General features: G+C 45.2%; 1 protein-coding gene across 6 annotated transcripts in view; it reads left to right on the forward strand.

Annotated features, from left to right (window-relative positions):
- Positions 1–21,522, forward strand: part of SPECC1 (sperm antigen with calponin homology and coiled-coil domains 1) — a gene marked incomplete at both ends in the record, with an annotated part of 178,738 nt that overhangs the window by 1,083 nt on the left and 156,133 nt on the right. For all 6 annotated transcript variants that reach the window (XM_080924202.1, XM_080924204.1, XM_080924205.1 and 3 more), the window contains one exon: positions 14,179–14,311. In XM_080924202.1, coding sequence (XP_080780328.1) covers positions 14,179–14,311 — 133 coding nt within the window. The remainder of the gene's footprint in view (positions 1–14,178; positions 14,312–21,522) is intronic.

Here is a 21,522-nt window from a genome sequence, read left to right on the forward strand (position 1 = left end):
CACATCTAACACACTCCCAGATTACAGGACATCCCTGTTGAGAGCCATTCTCTAGGTGACAGCCTTGTTCTGCGGGTGGTGCCCAGATTCCCATAGCTAAGCAGGAGCCTTCCCCCCTCCCCCCCCCCCCCGCCTGAGTGTAGCATGTCCAAGCCCTTCTCCACCTCCCAACCTGCTCCTTCTCTGTCCACTCTTCCCTTTAGGTCTCTTAGACCTGAGGCCTCGGCATCAGCCTTGCACATGTTCATGTCCCACAATGCCCCGGCGAAAAGCCATTCCTTCAGCCTTAGGAAGAGATTTAACTGAAGCCATGTAGCTTCCTCTGCGACCCCAGCCTTCCCAGACCACTACTCAGCTTAGACCTCGGTGCTCCAGCATTCTGTCCTCAACAGCAGTCCCTTAGCATATTCGGCATGTCACTTCTCTGCTCAACGCCCATGCGAGCTCTTTTGGTTTGAGTGAGAAGCAGAGCCTTCCTAGTCACCAGAGATGCTGTTAGGATTTGGTTTTGTTTGTTTGTTTTGTTAGACATTACCCCTCTGCACCTTGGCTCCCAGAGCTCAAGCCAGAGTCTGTGGTGACTGTCCCTTGGACATGCCAAGCACACTCCTGTAGAGGTGTGTTTGTGCTGTCTCCTGTCTCTACCTAGAGGGCACTGTGTTAGAGGTCATCCTTGAGCACTCTGTGTGCCACACTCCTGACTGTGTCCACGCTCCTCACCCTCCTCAGCATCCTCACTGTTCTTACTCCATTGCATCTCTGGTTCATTGACCGAACATCTGTCGGTCTCCTTTTGGCTGGCTATGAGCTCCAGGTGGGCAGGATTCTGTGTCTTTGTTGTTCACAGCTCTGCTTAGGAAAGCCTGTGCTGCCTGCTATACACTTAGTGTTTCCTAAATGCCTTGGCCCCCTGTTCTTCTGGAGTGTCAGAGCAGTCAGACCAGTGGAAGACAGACTATGATGTGAGAAAGAGAGAGAGAGGGAGGGAGGGAGGGAGGGAGGGAAGGAGAGAGAGAGAGAGAGAGAGAGAGAGAGAGAGAGAGAGAGAGAGAGAGAGGGAGAGGGAGAGAATGGCTTGCAGGGTATGGTTCTGCTAGTCCAACAATGGCTGTTTACCATTGGAGAGCCCAAACATCTAGAAGTTTAGTCGATAAGGCTGATAAGGCTGGATATCTATCTGGTCTTCAGTATATTTCAGAATCCCAAAGAAGTGAGTTGGCAACCAGAGTGAGGACAAGCTGGCAAAGAGCTTTCTTCTTTCATGTCCTTTATATATGCTGTTATCAGATATAGCCAGTCCCACTTCAAATTATTTAATTAAGAAAAGAAGTCTCTTACAGGTATGCCCAGCTGTTTGTGTTTAGTCAATTTCAGATGTGTCACGTTGACAACCAAAAGCAGCCATCATGAATCCACCTTTGCCAACTTGACACACAATCTTATCTCTTTATGCCATGCTTGATTTCCAAATAGCCAGGTCACAATTTCACTGATATGATATAACTATCCCACATACAACTGCAAATGAGTTATATATTTAATGAAGTCTTAATTATGCCTAACATGATTTGGCTATCCCATGTATAACCACCAATGTGGTTATAAAAGTATAAATTTTAGAGTAGGTGGCAATGACCCTTTTTAGGGACATTCTTTTGATATCTCAAAACTTAGATATAATAAGCACTGACATTCTCCTAATTGATGTTACATTATAGGAAAAGGAAATCAAAAAATATCTGTAGAAACACATTCCTAACAAAATACAACAAAAGCGTTCGTGTCTGTTATAACCCTTGTTTCTGCAACTGGGCACGTGGCCTTATCTGGTACTTATAACTACTTATTATAATCTATATATAAACTATATAAAAATCTATATAAAAGAATGGGAGTAGATTATGATAGGTAGTATATATATGTGTGTGTATGTATATGTATATATATAACCTATATATATAAATCTATATATTAACTACCTATTATAATCTCTATAGAAACTACCTGTCATAATCTCTATAGAAACTACCTATTATAATCTCTATAGAAACTACCTATTATAATCTCCATAGAAACTACCTATTATAATCCCTATAGAAACTACCTATTATAATCTCTATAGAAACTACCTATTATAATCTCTATAGAAACTACTTATTATAATCTCTATAGAAACTATCTATTATAATCTCTATAGAAACTACCTATTATAATTTCTATAGAAACTACCTGTTATAATCTCTATAGAAACTATCTGTTATCATCTCTATATAAATTACCTATTATAATCTCTATAGAAACTACCTATTATAATTTCTATAGAAACTACCTGTTATAATCTCTATATAAACTACCTATTATAATCTACTCCCCATTCTGTTATTTCCTCCACCCCTTTGTCACTCCCCGTGGATTAGATTATTACATTTTCCCATTGACTTTAATCACAGGTCACAGTAGCACCAAGAAACACCCTAAAGGATCTTCCACACTCCAGACATAAACTTTCTTACCTCCATTGTGGAGAAGCAATCTCATTAATTTCCCCCATGATAATCTGAATGAATCACCCTTCCTAACACGGTTATGCCTTTCTTAGCCAGTTGGCTTAATGGCATTAGAAGCCCAAAGTGGCCAGAAGGATGCCTGGGATACCAGTTTAATGCTGTGCTTGTTGTGACTCCTGCAAGAGCTCTCCCTGCCTCTAGAAGCAAACTTCTAGGCCAGCAGAACTTAAGTTCACAAGAACAAGAAGCAAAGTTTTTCCTAGTGGGTTATTAGGGGTGATAGTGAGTGAAATGATTCCATTTTCCATCCCCTGATTCCTGAATCTGTGGGTTCTGGCTACAGGAGAAACTGTACCATATGTTGGATGCTGACTCAAAGTATATACTGCCTTCTGGAGAACCCTGTCCCAGCTCTCCAGGTTCCTGCCACCTTGTTGATAGTGTAATTGTGTCTCCAAAAGGTCAGTCCATCTTCCTGTCAGGCCAGCTGCCTCAGGGTGGTGGGGAACATGGTAAGACAAGTGGATTCCACGATCCTGGGCCCAACACTTCTCTGGCTGTGCAATGAGTTCCCTAATATTGTGGGAAATATTATAACGCTGGATTAAGGCATTCTGTACATCAAGAGGTGCTAGTTTTGGCAGAAACATTATGTGCAGGAAAGGCAAATCCAAGACCAAAATACATATCTACTCCAGTAAGGACAAAGCATTGTTCTTTCCACAGAAGTGGTCCACTATAGTCAACCAGCTACCAAGTCTGGTCACCGAAGGGAGTGGTACCACATCTGAGGCTTAGTGTTGGTTTCTGCTGTTGGCAAATCTGGGATTCTGTAGCATCTGTAGCCAGGTCAGCCTTAGTGAGTAGACTCCATGTTATCAAACCCATTTATAACCTCCATCTCTGCCACCACGGCTGCTTGGTTCATGAGCCCAATGGTCAATGACAGGGATGTCAGGGTGGGGCGTGGGGTGGGGTGGAGGCTGACTGTCTACAGAATGGGTCATCTTGTCTAATTGATTATTGACCTAGCTTAAAGGTAACTAACTCTTCCCACCTTGAAGGATCCAGACTAAAGGTGGTTCTTCCTACTTCGAATTTAATTAAGAAAGCTCTCACAGGTGTGCTCAAACACTTGCGTTTTAGTTAATTCCAGATGAAGTCAAGTTGGTAACCAAGAACAGTCATCACAGCAGACCAGGGACAGCTAACAATATTTTAATTAACACTTACATACATCTGAGCATAATGCTGCAAGCCTTTAGACACAGAGGCAGGTGGATCTCTCTGAGTTTGAATTCAGCCTGTTAGTTCTAGGATAGTCAGCAATACATAGAAAGACCCTGTCTCAAAATACATTTAAAAATAAAAAAGATTCATACCATAATAGCACATTTTAAAATTCAGATTTCAAGTGAATACACTCATTCCACTAATAATATACTGAAAATATTCCATATGCATGCCAGTAATAATTGGAATGTATTGAATATATTTTAAAGTGACACAGATCTGGTTATGTAGGTTGGAACTTGCCCTCCCCCGTCTCAACTTCCTGAATGCTAGGATTGCAAGCATGTACCGCCATGCTCGGCTCTCTTAAATAGTTTTTTGAAACAGTTTTTAAATTAAAATATTGTCACATCATTTTTCCCTTTCTTTTCCTCCCTCCAGCCCTTTTATTCCCCCATTCCTGACTCCCTCTCAAATTCATGGCCTCTTTTTGTTTGTTATTCTCTCTCTCTCTCTCTCTCTCTCTCTCTCTCTCTCTCTCTCTCTCTCTCTCTCTCTCTCTCTCTCTCTCACACACACACACACACACACACACACACACACATAAATGCAACCTGTTCAGTCTATTTAGTGTTACTTGTATGTAAGTGTTCTCAGGGCTATTGGATATAATAAGGGAGCTTATCCCTGGGGAGGACTCTTTTTCTCCATCTCAGCATTCCTTACACACCCAGAGTTCTTTTTGGGGGGTGGGGGGGAACCCCTTGAGAGTTCCTCCTTCCATGTGGGCATGTCTATTGATGGTGTACTTGTTCAGGTTTTGTTTAGGGAGCCATGAACTTAGAAGTATCGTGCGTGGGTGGAGCTTCCCTGTCTTTCCTTGGAGACATAACCTCAGTGCAGGTTTCTTGATCCTCTGGCTTGTCCAGTGGCCACAACTAGTTGTTCTCAGCAGCTTAACTGGTTGCGGTTTTCTGTAATGGTCTTTGTCTATTGCAAAGAGAAGTTTCTTTCACGAGGAGTGAGAGCTGTAATTATCTATGCGTATAAGGATGTCTTATGATTTTATTGGTTTTATTGCTGTGAGGCACACCATGACCACTGTAGGGTTATGTGGGGGTCCTGCGTCCACTCTGCCACAGGGCACAGCCGCTGGAGAGGCAGGACGCTGGGAGTTGATGCCAGTTACCCCACGCTGTCGCTGGGCGGGTTTAGGGAAGCTGCTCCAGGGGTGGGGAAGCACAGTCTGAAGTCTTGGGGACAACCAGAGCTGGCTCTGGAGTCCCTGGGCCTGCGACTAGGTCAGGGCAGTCTTGTTCTCAGGCTGGCAGGCTCAAGAGATGAGGGGCGGGGGACTGTGAGCTGGATCTAGCTCATGACCAAGGGGGAGAGGAGGAGGAATTCTGGCTGGTCCTTCGGGATAGTCCTTGGCTTCTTTGTGGCAGGTTTGGTTTGGGCTTGGTGGAAGCTGCAGCTGGGAACACAGAGAGGCCTTCTGTGGGAGATTAGAGGCTGCTCTGTAGGCGAAGGCCTTCTCTATGGCTCCCCTCAGCAGATCCTGATGAAAAGAGGCAGTCCACAGTTTTAAGACATTTATTGTCATATCCCACTTCTCAGGGTGGGCCTGAGATTAAATACCTTTTGCCGGGAGCAGTGTCTGGGAGGGAAAGTTCTTTGGCTAAACCTCTAGGCCTCATGATAATGGAGATCTGTCTTGAGCCTACTTGACCTGTGGTCATGTCCTCACCTGTGGAGGGGCTTGGGACATTCGTTGCCCTTACGTGACCAATGGCCACAAATCTATGGAGGGCTGAGGCTAGTGACAGAGGCCTGGCATCTGGAAGTCAGGCAAAGTGCCTACGGTCCCCTTCAGGGTCACTGGGGTTTCTAGCCTTAGCTCAATCAGGAACCAGGCTGCCTTTCACAGTCCCACAATTCTCCCTTTTACTTTGATTTTTTTGTTTTGTTTTTTGTTTTATTTTGTTTTGTTTTGTTTTTTTTTAAGAGAGGTATCACTGGAATGACTGTCATTTGTACTGAAAATTTTGGATGGAGTTGAAGTATCAAAGGAAAACACTACACAGGCTGGAGGGGTAGCACAACTTTGCCACAGGGGTAAGGAGGGGTGAGGGTGGGGATTGGGAAGACAAGGGATTATTGAATCAATTGAATATTCAGTGTACAGTTTGAGGGTATTAACATTGGTTTTAAACATTTGATTAGTCTGGCTAGACATCATGTTTTCCTTACCATCATGTAACTTTCCCAAAGCTCAGTAGCCATCTAACTTTGGAAACATAATTCATCTGTAGCTTGAAGGTCCCAAGTCTGTCCTCTGTGGGCCTCAGTGTGTGTCATGGGAGTCTTCAGTCAGATGAGGCATCTGGAGGAAGGCAGCTTTGTTGTCCCAGGCGGGTCCAAGGAGATGGCGTTGTCTTAGCTGGATTTGTGGGAACAGCACTGTAGACAGACCTGTAGGGTGATCACAGCAGAGGAGCAGAACCCCAGCAAGGGGATGTCTGCAGAGGATGGGTAGTGTGATAAGCCTGTAATGGTTTGCTTGGAGCACATCATGGTCTGCTGTTATGATCGTAGAAGAGCAAGGGTGTTAGATGAATCTAGTCCTGGAAGGCATCCTTTAAGTCTGCTTTGGATGGCTGACGAAAACAATGTTAATTATGTATCTGGGAGAGGAAGAAACCATTTGTCTGTAAAAGGAAACTTGTTAATTAAGGATTAGCTAGTGGTTATCAGTAGAGTTGGTTTGACCAGTGGGAGTAGATTAGATGACTTTTAAACCTTAAAGGAAATGTAAACAAATTGAAAACTTTTTGGACATAAGTCACAAATGCTAGAGAGGGAAATAAACATTTAAATAAAAAGGCTTGAAAATTTTGGGTTGAGAAGCACAAACATTGTTCTAGGTGTTTCTGTTAGGGAGAACAAGCATTTAAACAAAACCTCAAAACTTGTGGGTTTCAGGTTTGTTTTTCCATTGTCTTTGGGCCTAGGTTCAAGGGTGGGGGGTGCTCTGCCATGCCGTGGCTGTGTGCTTTAGCAGACAGGTTCCCTAGACCCAAAGACAATGGAAAAACACACCTTCTTGTGCTATGAAGCTAGTTTTCTAGAAGAATGTTTTGAAGTCAGTTTCAAGACAGCTTGGAGCCTCTGAGTCCTGTCTGAAGTACATGGTATTTTCAGAAATAGGGACCTATCTTCAATCTCTGGGAGTCAACCAAGGGCAAAGGCTGTAACCTACATTATTTTAGGAGTCTTTTGGGCTCTCCTGATTAACAAATCAAAAAGGGGGGTTCTCATGCTTGGTGCTGGGTTTTTTATTAGAGAGTCTATGGCTCTTGGGCAAACATTATCAACCCAAATGTAATAACTTCATTTAAACTATATATATATATATATATATATATATATATATATATATATGTTTATATGTATATGAATATGTGTGTCTGCATGTGATATATATGTGTGCTATATATACATATACTTTTATGTATGACATATAATTCTAGGTAGATAAAAAGTAATGATTCCTGTGGTGATTTGAATGAGATTGGCCCCCATAGGCTCCTATGTTTGAATACTCAGCTCCCAGTTTGTGGAAACATTTGGAGAAGATTAAGAAGTGTGCCCTTTTTAGAGGAACTGTATTGCACCCTTTCCCTAGCTTTGAGACTTCAAAAGCCTCCCACCATCCCAGGCAATCTCTTTCTCTGCCTCCTGCTTATGAATCTAGAGCTCTCAGCTCTTCCCGCCAACATAATTGAACATTTCTTTGTTAGCTGCCTTGGTCACGATATTTGTTACAGCATTTTAAGAGTAACTAACACATCACTGTCTTAGGGTTTCGTTTCTGTGAAGAGATGCCATGGCTAAGGCAACTCTTATAAAAGCAAACATTTAATTGGTGCTGGCTTATAGTTTCAGAGGTTCAGCCATTAGGGTGAGAAGCATGGCAACATGCAGGCAGACTAGGTGCAGGAGGAGCCAAGAGCTCTACATCTTGATCTGAAGGCAGCATTAGAAGACTGTAGTCCGCAGGCAGCTAGAAGGCTCTCTTCTACACTAGGCAGAATCTCAAAGCCTGCCTACACGGTGACACACTTCCTCCAACAAGGCCATACCTCCTAATAGTGTTGCTTCCCACGGGCCAAACGTATTCAAACCACCACAACCTCCTTAGTGTTATTTTCCTTCCTCCCTCTGTCTTCTATTGACCTTCCACCTTCCTCCTTAATTAAGATCCCCTCCCCCTTCTTCATATCACTGTATCCTGCTACTTCCTCAAGCACTTCTGCCTCCCTCCCATGTACCTTTATACTTTCTGGGTTTCTGAGGTTATTTTACACACCTGAAGATTTGAAGCTCAGAACCCTCAGATGAGAGAGGACACACATTTGTCTTTTTGCATCTGGATCACCTCACTCAAGATAATCTAGTTCCATCCATTTACCTGGCCCAGGTGTGCAATGTGAGGTGGGCTAGGCAGAGAGGTTGGGTGTCAGGACAGTATTTAAGAAATGTACAGGAGTGTTTCTGAGTATTGTGAGGTGCTGATCATTTCTTCCAAAGCAATAGCCATTGCTTCAGGGAGTGTCAGGGAAAAAGTAGGTACTTTTGTGGTAGAATTCTTGCTCTCCATTTTAATGCATGAGCTTTCTGGTACTAAGAAGAGAAGAGAACAGCAGGATCTCAGGAAGAGCCTGCACTTTGCCAGCCCTGTTCTTTCTAGCTGAGGGTGGGCAGAAAACCATGGAAACTTCAAAGAACAGGAGAGAAGAGGGGGAAATGTGATGATCAGAGAAGCAAGCAGATTTCCTTCCCCAGGTAACACTTACAAGCAGATAGGGCAATGGAATCTATCGGACATATCTCTACAGCTCCGCCTGGGCTACATAGGTGATGTCTGAGAGTAAATGGATTCGGATGTCTTAACTGTTCACAAATAGAAAACTGAACCAAATCCACACAAAATAGAACTGAATCCCTAATCTCAGATGCTGGCTGAGTTGTAGAAGCTGGAAGAACAAGGCAGGGGATGAAATGCAGAGAGAGTGGGCAAGGATGCCGCTGTGAACCCTTCTCATGGTGAGCCACAGCATGCATGTTCTGGCCTCAACAGGCAACATCACTCCAGCCACAATAAAAGGCCAGGCCTATGAGTCAGGGCTTATTTAGTTACAATGAACAAAGCATTGGTTTGAGTTTGTATGAGCAGAAAAGAAATTCAAGTTGAGAGGCTAGGCAAGGACTAGACTCTAGAGCTACTCACCTCTGCCCTCCGCTTTTCTCTCACCTCCTAATGCCCAGCCTTGCCTGGTATACATGTGAAGCATATGGCCAGCCTACTCATCTGCATCTCTTGGAAAGCCTAGTCGCCTTTTTGTTCGTTTTCTACTTGTTGACAAAAGGAAAGGAGAACAACAAGAAGAAAAAAAAACAGATAGGAAAAAAGAAACAAACCTTAGTAGTTAGATGCTGGTCTCATGCTGGCCCTACACAGGCTGCTGGCCCCTACATCCAGGAGCCTATTTGGGGAGGTCAAGTTGTCCCAGTATATCCTGTCACAGTATATCCTGGAAGGACTACAGCAGGGGTGTTGCAGTAAATATTACAAAATAAAAAAGGTTTATCTCTTGATCTGCCCTGAGGTCTCACTCCTCAGGCCGGGTTTTAGTTCAGAGCCACACACGCCATGCCTCTGGCACCCTGTCTGAGCTGCCACCACGGCCCAACTTGTCCGCACAACTCCCTTCCCTGGTGGTTTTCTACCACCTATTCTCTGCCTCTGTCCCGGGTGTTTCTGTACCCCCAAATCCCACACAAATACAACGCTACAGCCCGATAACTTCTCATACAGGTTTATATATTCAACTCTCAATCCACAAACCCTCTACACAGTAAGATTACATCAAATAGACAAAGATACAAACTGCCCTTCTATATGAGATACTAGACTTATAAAATCTTTAATGTTCATAGCTATTTAACGCCAATCAATATCACCTGGGTCTAGCTGGTCCTTGGGAACCTCCATCTTGCCACAACCTCCACCACCTCCCTCCTCTGACCTCTCAGACCTCTCAGTCCTCTCCACCTCCCTCACCCCACCCAGTCACTGGCTCTCCTTTATTTTACTAATGAAAATGGGAAGGTTCAGTTGAAGTCACCTCAAAAGTACGTGACTAGGCAGCCCTTCTTGGGGAAGTGGAATTAACATTAAAATCAAACAGCTTCAGAACAATCTACACAGGGGCCCACTGTCTAGTCTTGAGACCCAAGCACTGTTCTGGGACAGTTCCTACAGGACACTCTCAATATGGTTGCCACTAGCCACCTTTGGCAATGGAGTCCTTAAAATGTGGCCAGTCAAAATGGAGACATGGTCTTAAAACCAGGTTTAAAGAGTTAGCACCAAAGATTGCAGGAGAGCTCACTACTACACATGGGAGCTATGAGGTGGCACTGTGGCCAGTGACGGGCATGTGAGACGGTGCCATAGGATTATAATGGGGCTGTAGAATTTCTGTAGCTGGTGGCTTAGCTATTGCAGTGTCAGAACACAGTGCACTGCTCATCTGTGTCGGGTGACGTGTTTGTGTGACTGCTTTGCCAGTCCTGTGAAGGGATGGCAACCCAACTATCTACTCAATATGATAAAGTGTCAAATGCTGAGAACCAGATGTGTTTCTGGTTTATGTATTGGCTGTGGGTTTGATAACTACACTGGCGCATGCCTGCTTACAAAGAAGTGTGCTATGAAATCTGTGTGTGTGTGCTGTGAGGCACTGGCAGTCTCCTTCATAGGTGCTATGGCCTGAGTCTCCTGAGTATGTTCTTTCTTTTGTCCTGATTTAATCTTGTGTTGGTTATTCATGATGACCCCAGAAAGAATATCTTTATACATATACACATATGTATATTATCCATATACTCTCTATATCTACCATATAGTTTATTGTATAATGATTTATGGACATACACTCTATGATGTTTATACCACAAAAGAATTGCCTAACTATGCATTTCTCAGGGTATCTCTTCATTAGACGACTGTGAGCATTTTATATTGATCACATATTGATAATATTTTAAAAATAAGTAAATTCCTCTCTGTGTGTATGTGTGTGTTCATTTGTGTGTGTGTGGTGTGTTTACATGCATATGTGTGTGGAGGACAGAGGCCACCACTGGGGAATCTTATTTGGTTGCTATCTACCTATATTTTGAGACAATCTTACTAAACCAGGAGTTGACCAGTTGGCTAGGCTGACTGACCAATGGGCTCCAGGCATCTACCTGTCTCTGTTCTCCCTGGATTGTTTCTGCACTTTCATGTGGATGTTGGGGATCTGAACCCAGTTCGTCAGGCCTGTGCAGCAAGCTCTTCACTGGCATAACCATCATTCATAAAGTCTTTGTCTGTCTGTCTGTCTGTCTGTCCTATCTATCAATTTATCCCTCCCTCATTCTATCCCTTCCTTCCTTCCTCTCTTCCTCACTCCCTTCCCCTTTCTCTCTCTCTCTCTCTCTCTCTCTCTCTCTCTCTCTCTCTCTCTCTCTCACTCACTCACTCAACTTTTTCCTCCCTCCCTCACTTCTTTCCTTCCTTCCTTCCTTTCAACAGAATCTCACTGTCCTGGAACTCACTGTACAGATCAGGATGTTCTCAAACTCGCAGAGGTCTGTCTACCTCTGTTTCCTGAATGCTGTGATTAAAACTGTGTATTGTCCCATGCTGTATGAAAATTATTTTTAAAATTTAGTGTCGCTATCATTGTGGGGCTGGAAGAGAGGTGTATAGTCCAGCTTGGGAGTCTGTTCTCCCGTGCCCCTATGGCTCTGGGGATAAGACTTGGGTTGGGCAGGCTTGGGTAGCAAGCACTTTTACTCACTGCAGCTGTCTTGCTAGTCCATAGATTCTTTATTTGCTTTACTTCTTAATGTAGCTGCCAGACAACGCAAAGTTACAAAGTGAATCATACTCAATTTCCACAGACAGGGTGCTCTAAATATTGTCACGGTCCCTGGAAATGTCTGCCTCACACCTGGGGACTTGGCAACTTGGTGGTTAGTATTGAGTCCAAGGAAAGATGAAGTTTGGGTTGTGCATTTAAATAAACCCTCGCCAGCGTCGACAGTCGCTTGCATTTGAGGACCACAGAGAGAGTTACCTGCCACTAGAGTTCAGTTTTGTTGTTGTTGTGACTGATGATGTTAGAGCTTCTCTCATCTGTGTTAATTGGAGAGAAATGTTTTTAGTTACTTTAATCTGCAAGGCATTGAAACCTTTTCCTTTGCGAGTTCAGGTGCTCAGCAGCTTAAATTCCCGTGAACCCTTAGTGTGAGTACTTCCTGCACATACCAAAGCAACACCTGGGCTCACCTTCATGGGGATCTTCCATATTGAGACAGAGCCTAGATGAGTGCTGGACTGCCTCTGGGTAACAGGAAACAAAGCCTCAGGCAGAGAAAGAACGTGAGGCAGTAACAGAACCTGGTGGTCCCCCCCCCCCCCCCGTGTGTGTATACCTCCTACAGTAGAGACAGAATGCGGAATGTGGCGCTTTGCTTCTAAGACTTCGTTTGCAGTCTTCACGTTCCTCTTGGGGAAGCTTCAGTGCAAGCTTTCTCATTCGGGATTCCTCATTGTAGGTGCAGGGGGGATAAGCATTCCCTTCAAAGCTCTGCTGGCTGATGTGGAGCAGCTCCGTACATGCCTTTCTGGTCATGTATACGAGTATGTGTGTGGTATGTGAGCATGTATATGCATGTCTTTATATGTGTGTGGTTCATGTGTGCATGTGTCCAGAGGGTGACTTCGAGTCTTCCTCAGTTCCTTTCCACTTGATTTACTCAGAGCAAGGTTTCTTTCTGAAGCCTGGGTTCACTGGTTTGGCTCACCAAGCTTGGGGGTCCTGTCTTTGCCTCCCAATTGCTAGGAACACAGGCAGACTTCCATGTCTGCCCATCTTTCATATGGGTTCCGGGGATCTGAAGTCAGGTCCTCCTGTTTACATGGCAAATCCTCTTTCTCCACTGAGCCATCTCCTCAACCCTTGCTGAATAGTTTTACATTAACTCTTAATTTGTGTGTGTGTGTGTGTGTGTGTGTAGGTATTTACACACCTGCACATAGAGGGGACAACCTCAAGTGCTTAGAGCATTAATAAGAGTAATGAGACACACCTTTGGGTACATCTGGGAAGGCTTTTCTGGAAAGGGTTAACTGAGGAGGGAAGACGGAAGGAAAAGAAGAGAAACATCTGAGCTCCAGATGCTCTCATGCCCTGGTCCTCACGCTGATCTGCTGAGGTACGAGCAATCAGCCCCTGCCATTCGTCCTTTCCAGGCTGTGTTCCCTGAACTGTCAGCCAAAACAGAGCAGGAACTAGATCTAGCAGGCAGGACCTCAAGCAAAGATGGTAGAAGAGGGTTGCTTGCTAGCTTGCTTCCTAGCCTTTGCTCGGCTAGATTCCTTGTAAAGCCCAGGGCCATGTACTTAAGAATGCTACTGCCTTGGGGCTGGAGAAGTGGCTCAGCAATTAAGAGCACTGACTGCTCTTCCAGAGGTCCTGAGTTCAATTCCCCATTACCCACAAGAGGAAGCTCATAACTGTCTGTGACTTCAAGATTTGACACCCTCCCACTGTTATACATGCAGGTGAAACACCAAAGAACATGTAATAAAAATAAACCAATTTTTAAAAAGAATGCCACTGCCCAGAGTGGGCTGGGCCCTTCTATATCAACTAGTAATCACGAAAATGTCCCACAGACACGCCCACAGGCCAATTGAAGGTTCCTCTTTCCAAGTGTGTCACATTGACAAGAAAAACGACCAATCTAGTCTACTCGGCAAGTCCTGGGTCAGTGAGACCCTTCATCAGAAACAAGGTGTGCAGTGGTCATCCTCTGACTTCCACATGTCTGTGCACACTCATGCACAGACATGAATATGTACTAACAGCAGCTAGAGTGATTTCCCTGAGTCTCAACAAAGACTTTGGACTTTTGGACGCTTAAGACTTTGGGACTCAGTGTGGTGAGCTCGTACACGAAGGTTGGTCACTGTGCTGCACCAGGTGACTGGAGCTCAAGAGTCATCTGAGCTTTTTCTCCTTCCTGTGTTCTAGTCTAGTTAGGTTTTATAGCCTTAAAATTAATTATCAGTGTTACTGTATCAGAGCACATGTCAGCCCCCCAACTTATTCACTGAAGGCAGAGTGTAATTTCCTGGTCCAGGATAAGCACGCTTCTTTGCCTCTGCTCCAATAGCAGCTGCTCCGTGCTATTGGGCTGAGCTATGAGCCTGCTCCCTCCACGCAATCCCTGTTGTTCTGCAGAAACCACTGGCCCTGGTGGGCATAGAATTCCTCACTGTGTCTGTCCTCCAACTGTCTCTCCAACTTCTCTCTAGCTCAAGAGGGCCAGCAGCGAGGACATGCTCAACAAACCTGGAAGTGCCTCATCAGGGGTGGCGAGACTGAAGAAGACCTCAACCTCTGGAGCCATTTCTGAACTCACCGAGAGCCGCCTAAGGAGCAACACAGGTAAGAGGGACCTCAGTGGCCATCTTGTATTGTGGATTCTCTTTTCGACTCATGATCCCGCCTCTCATCACCCTAGCCTGGATCTGATCTGGGGGTGTAGCCATTACTGCTGAGTCTGCACACTGGAGAGACAGGTTGAAAACAGAAAACCAGTGGTTTGCCTTGTCAACCCAGGAGTCATTTGTCACTGGTTTGTGTGGGGTGTGTGTGTGTGTGTGTGTGTGTGGTGTGTGTGGTGTGTGTGTGGTATGTGTAGTGTATGTGTGTGTGTGGTGTGTGTATGTAGTATGTGTGTGTGTGGTGTGTGTATGTAGTATGTGTGTGTGTGTGTGTGTGGTATGTGTGGTGTATGTGTGTGTGTGGTGTGTGTATGTAGTGTGTGTGTGTGTGTGTGTGGTATGTGTGGTGTATGTGTGTGTATGTAGTATGTGTGTGTGGTGTGTGTATGTAGCATGTGTGTGTGTGGTGTGTGTATGTAGTATGTGTGTGTGGTGTGTATGTTGTGTGTGTGTGTGTGTGTGTGTGTGTGTGTGGTGTTTGTGGTGTGTGTGTGTAACTTTGGGGTCTCCTGTGTGATGGCAGCGATGGCAATGGATCGTGGAAAGGCCCAGGATGAAGAACAGCTGAGGTCTTCCTTGACCATGACAGGTGTAGGTGGGTGCTACGCTTTCTGCCTTTGACCGATTTCACAAAAATATCACATTCCAAAGATGTCTTTTAATTCTTTTCTTCCTTCATGAAGTTTAATGTGAGGCCTGAATGTGGCTTTGGTTGTAAGAGGGGCCCCATATTTCTCTACAATGACTTAGCTTTTTTAAAGACTGAATTCATATTAAACACAACAAATGAAGTACGGTTATCTTCACCAAATATCTTCACCAAGTAAGCCTGTTCCCAAACTTTAACAGATGCCTGTACAAGTAATTAATCAATTAATTAATTAAAAAGTGATGCCAGCCTTATTCTCAATATCAATGCCAAAATGGACATTAAAATGTTAGCAAATGCTGTCCAAAAACATCTAGATGGATGGTAGCAGACAGCATAACCGAGTGGATTTGTGCCGTCTAAGAATGAAGGAGTGAGAGTCTTAGAAGTCGGCTCGGTGGTTAAGCATTTGCTGCTCTCCCAGAGGACCTCATCATGGCTCGAAGCTGCCTGTAACTCCAGGTCAGGGATCCAACACCACCTCCTAACCTCCATGGGGACTGCACACACGTGATGCACAAACAAGTAGGCAAAATACACACATACATAAAATAACATTAAATCATAAAAAAAGATTGCTATTATTATATAATCTTCCAGGCATACCATAGACCAAAGAACAGCCACATAGTCATCTTAATAGACATGAGAGATAGAACTGTCAGAATTTGTCACCATTCTGGTTTAGTAACAAACTCTTTATAGGGCTATTGGGCGAGGTGGAGGAGGGGTGGGCAGTGGGGCGGTGACAGGGGGTAGGGGACACTTCTAGTAGAGACATATGTATCTTGCTGCATGTGATGACACACACCTCTGGTCCCAGATGCTCAAACTGGATGGAGTGTCTCCTGAATCCACAAGTCCAAGGCATTAGGCAGGACAGAGACTTCGCGCCAGAAATAAACGAGCAGCACTCAGGAAATGTATCAGGAGGATTGGGAGCTCAGAGCCAACCTGGGCTACATGGTGCCTTGTCTGAAAGAAAAGATAGTTTTTGATCAGTGACTGGTTAGAAAATACAGTGTTGGAAGAAATGACCTCATGTAAGAAAGAATGGGAAGTGGATGCTTAGTTATGTGAGAGTCTGTACATTAAGAGAAATCCCACACCCCTTTGAAGACACATCTATGTCCTTGTGAATAGATGAGAGGTCATGTGTGGGTTTGGGACAGGAAGCAAAATATAGTCAAGACTGAATTCAGTAGTGCCACATATTAAATGCAAAAAGAACGTCTACGTTATTCTGTCGATGCATTTGCATCCTAACTAACATATCAGTGTGGAACTGGGAGCGGCCAATGAACACCAGGCCGGGCTGAGGTATTTGGGGTTGTCCTGACTAGGAGGTTACAGGTCCACCTCATGGAAAGAGGGCAGGGATGCTGCTATCGTAGAGCGTACAGGACAGCCAGAGAGTCCTGCCTGACTGGGTAGGCCTCTGCTGGGAAGTCCTGATCCAGTAATATCCCAGGGAAATTCTGAAGAAGAGCAATTCAAGGACTAACCGCAGGGAACAGGCACAGCACCTTGGAGCCAAGGCGGAAGGCTAGGATCCACAAACATGCTTGGTACAGGGTAAAGGTGACTTATGTCAAGTTGGAGTCTGTGGGTGTGGCTCAGGACCAAGCTTTAGTGCAGCAGGTAAGACACCCTGAGTTCAATCCCAGCACTGCAGAAAGGCGAAATACAGGAAGTTGCGTTAAAACTGGATAACTCTGAAAGGTGAAATCGGATCTCACCCCGTCCTTACAAAAACAAGTCACAGGGATGTGGGAGGGTACGATGCTTACTGTGCAAGCGTGAAGACCCCAGTTCTGTCCCTAGTACCACGTGCGAAGCCAAATGAGGCAATGCTTACCTGTTACCTCAGCACTGGGGAAGTAGAGACAGGTGGAACCAGCCTGCCTGGCGAGTGGTGAGTCCTGGGTTCAATGAGGGACCATGTCCAAAACCAAAAACAAGCCATAAAAGGTGGAGAGTGGCCACAGAAGACACTCGGCGTTGACCTGTGACCTCCATATCAGCACTCCTCATCTGCATGCTCATCCACACTTTCATGCACACGCAATCACACATGCACACGGGATCTACAAGCATATTCACATTTGTACAGGGACAGACACAATGCACGTTCTGAAAGTAAAGAAGGCATCAGAGAGTTGACCTTCAGTGGGAATAAAGGAGATGAAGGGTGGCTTCCATCATTAAAAAAAGCTGCAGAGCACTGGAGAGATGGCTCAGCAGTTAAGAGCACTACTGTCTCAAAGGATCTGGGCTCAGCTCCCAACCCCCACATTACAGCTCCCAGCCATCTGTAACTCCAGGCCCAAAGACATATTCTCTCCTGTCCCCCACAGGTACCAGGCCCTCCTATATATGAAGATGAACGCTCATACATAGAAAATGCTTTTTAAAAGATGTAAAGGGATGATTTACAATGTATGCAACTTGGCAAAGACTATTCAAACCCACAAAGAAAACTGCAGAACAATATTATGTAGCCCACATAAACAGAAGTGGATATCCCACAGAGAAATAACAAACCCTACTTGTTGAGGAGCTATTAGTCAGAACAATAATTCTATATATGGTACACTCCAATTAGAAAAGCCAAAACAGGTAATTCTTGCTTTCCCTACCATGGGCACAAAGAGCAGGTACACTGCTAATAAACACTGTGGATGGCTTGCCAGCACCCAAAGCTTGTTGGTTTGGCTGACTGGCCAGTGAGAACCGTGATCCTCCTGCCTGTGTGCCCAGCACGGCACCATTTACATTCAGTACAGTCTTGCACGACCACACCTGTCTTTCTTACATGGATTCCGAGGACGGAAACAGGTCTTCATGTTTGTGTGGCGAGCCCTTTACAGGTTTGGCCATCTCTCTATCCTAACCCTTACTGTTTTGCATTTGTATTGGTATGCATTTGGCTCAGCACATTACTATGACTGGTGCTGGTGCTGGTGCTGGATTCCAGTGCTCTTCAGTGTTTGCTCTAGGACTGACCTCCAACCCAACCCATCTACTGTTTGCATTCAACATGAGTGGTGTGGGGGGAGGGAGGAAGGCATCATCTTACATGCTGACAAGACATAATGCAATTCTCTGAAAATTCATCTGTGAAGGAGAGCATTGAATTCTCGGAAGTTAAGGAAATGCTGTCAGCATGTAGACAATTTAGAAGTTCGAGTGTAAACTCCATAGAGGCTCAGGGGAAGGCATCTGAATGCCATTCTCTTAGGTAGAGACTTTTGACTTGTTTGCTCTGATGAATAGTATTGTATAGATAGTATTGTTGTTTCTATTTTTCTTTCAAGTGTATTAATTTTTCTCCTGGTTATTTTTTTTTATTTATGGGATACTATAATGGTTAATATTTATGGTCAAATATGACTGGATTGGAATAATCCAGGAGACACCTAGATGAAGTGGGGTCTTGAACCAAATAAAAAGGCAAAAGGAAAAAGCAAACTGAGCTCCAGCATTTACCTCTCTGTTTCCTGAATATAGCATGACCACCCACAATTCCATGAGTGTACCTTCCTGTCCTGAGGGACTGCACCCTCAAGCCACCAGCAGAATTAATTCTTCCTTCAGTTACTCCTTGCCGGGCTTCTTGTCACAGGGACAAGGAAAGCCCCTAGTTCAGGTGCAGAGACAGTTTATATGTATCACCTGTGAGCATATCTGGTCATTGGCCTATTACCACCCCTGCCCACCACTTCTTTGTTTAGATTTGCTGTGTGCTGTGATTCTCAACCTACAATTAGCCAGTGTCACACATCTCAAGCCCCTCTGCATGCTCAGTCTGAACCTCAGACTCATATTTAACACCAACTCAGTGATTGACACATGGTAGGCAGGATGGGAGTCATTTCCATAAGCATAGATTGGGAGGTTCATATCTTTTTTTTTCATTTTTTCAAAGACTGTGTCCATTTTCTCCTGTACCCTACAGTGCTGCCAGAGTTTACCTCAATAAGAACAATCAATAAAGCACCTACTAGGTCTGACCCACCACCTGCAGCCCCTGCCATCTGCAGCTCTGCCACCTGCTGCCCTTGCCACCTGCAATCCTGCCACCTGCAACCCTGCCACCTGCTGCCCTTGCCACCTGCAGCCCTGCCACCTGCAGCCCTTGCCACCTGCAACCCTGCCACCTGCAACCCTGCCACCTGGAACCATTTCATCTGCTGCCCTTGCCACCTGGAACCCTTTCACCTGCTGCCCTTGCCACCTGCAACCCTGCCACCTGCAACCCTGCCACCTGCTGCCCTTGCCACCTGCAACCCTGCCACCTGCAACCCTGCCACCTGCAGCCCTGCCACCTGCTGCCCTGCTTGCCTCCCCTCCCACTGGCCCCTCTGGCCTGTTGATACTTCTTCCTCAGACAGACCTAGGGCCCTATGCTCTTTCATCAGGTCTGAATCATCAGATGTCCACCCTGAGCACTCACTTTTGGACTTTCTGTTATGGATCTGAGTGTTCTAGATCCTTTTCTCCCTGAAGTCCCTTTATATGTGTGTCTTCTCCCCCAAACGCAGACTGCAGAGTAAGGAATTTAAAAATTCCTTGTGCCAAGAGCTGCCTCTCAAGTCAATTGGATGCAGGGAATGTCCTGCTGTGGTAAAAAGTAGCCACCAGGTGGCAGCCTTGTCCAAAATACTGATATACTGGAGTTGGTTCTATGAGGAGCTGTTGGCTTCAGAACTAATGATTCTTTAATTCTATGAATAATATGATTGAACACTTACTCACTCCATATTCAGCACTGTTCTGGGGAAAGGATACCAGGAAAATGATCTCTGCCTCCATTGAGCCACCCAAGCTTCTGGGAACATGACCAAGGGAGAAAGTAGGTTGGGAAGGACCTCTGTAGCAGGGTTGACAGCTGGAGCAATGGCCTGTGTTCACCAGTGTTGAGCACAGTCTGGGAGCAGAAAGATGGGGCTACAAAAGAACCAGTAGCAAGCCGGGCAGGCATGGGTAACATCTGCAGGATTTTTCTGGAATAGGAACAGACCCCCAAGTTCATTTCCTAAGAAATTCTTCGGCTATTTGTTGAGAGTAGACAGGTGGAATTCGGGAAGACCAGATGGCTGGCCACTGTCATAAATGAGGAAACAGTCATTATGGCCTGGGCTAGGCTGGGAGCTCGGAAGAGCAGGCAGCTTCTGGGTTATTTTGAAGGGTAAAGCCAGCCAGCCTAGTAACGCCTTGATCCTCTTCTTTACTGTGCGCAAAACTCACATAAAATTCTCTCTTTTAGACATTTTACAAAATGTCATATCTTATTAATTTATTCTGTGAACGTGTCCATGCATTCCTCATGGTCCACATGTTGAGGTTGGAAGACAGACAGGCCAGTCCTCTTTCCACATGGGTCCTGGTGCTTGAACTCAGGTTATCAGGTCGTGGGGGTTTTTGTTGTGGTTGGATTTTTGTTTGTTTTTTGCTGTGCTTTGCAAACACCGGGCAGACATTCTTCAGTCAAGCTCCCCTACAGCCCTAAGTGGGAGTGTAGAGATCCCGCACACGTCCACATGGCCACACAGCCTTTATGCCATCTTTCTCCAGATCGCTTCTTCTTACAGAAATGATCAAATATCCAGTCCAGCCAGCCCCTGGTGTCCCCATTCTGTGTTCTGTCTTTGTACATGGTTCCTTGGAGTAGACCACATAGTATGTGCTAGCTCCTTTCATTCTATACGATGTCCGCACCGGCAACCATGTTGCCACACGTGCCGGGATTTCCTGTTTTTTAAAACCAGATTTCATTTTGGTGTATGTTCTTACCACATCTTACTTTCTTCCTCTTGGCTGTTATGAATCACGCTGCCATGATCCTGTCTCCTGGAAGCCCTGATCCCAGTCCTTTGGACTATTTACCTGTAAGTGGGTTTGTGAGAGTCTCCTGGCCGCTTACATGATTCACATAGAGTCAGATTGCTGTTTATGGTAGCAGTGGGGCTGTCGAGGTAATGTCTGGTGTGGCCCCGAGGGACGAGATGTGTGTAAGCACGGCCAGGAAGGCCCTGCGGCTGTGTAATGGATGACTGAGAACTGGAACTCATGTACTTGGGGCGCTCATGTAGATGACTCCACACATCATACACAGAGGACTGGAAAGAATCCTACCAGGTTTAACTTAAGACAGTACTTTCTAAAAGTTAAATAGAAATGAAGGTAAGCACTGCTTTTGATCCAGCTATACTTTACGACTCATGGAATCTTAGACATCTTAGTTTTGTCCTTGAAGTCGTGATTCCAGGGTCAAAACAGGCAGGCATTTCATCTTGGCCCTCAGGACGCAGCTCTGGTCTCTGCAAGTTCTGACCTCATGAGTTCTTGGCCAGCCAGCAAGGGCTACATACTTTTTATATTGTAAGGCTGCTTCCAAGAGGATATCCGTGGCTTCACAGGACACATACATTCTGTAGCGAACTGGCTCTGACTTGTGATGCCTGTCCTTGTTAACAGGGGGAGGACTGGCCTGTGCTCCA

The sequence above is a fragment of the Micromys minutus genome, assembly GCF_963924665.1.
Source record: "Micromys minutus genome assembly, chromosome: 10".
Lineage (NCBI taxonomy): Eukaryota > Metazoa > Chordata > Mammalia > Rodentia > Muridae > Micromys > Micromys minutus.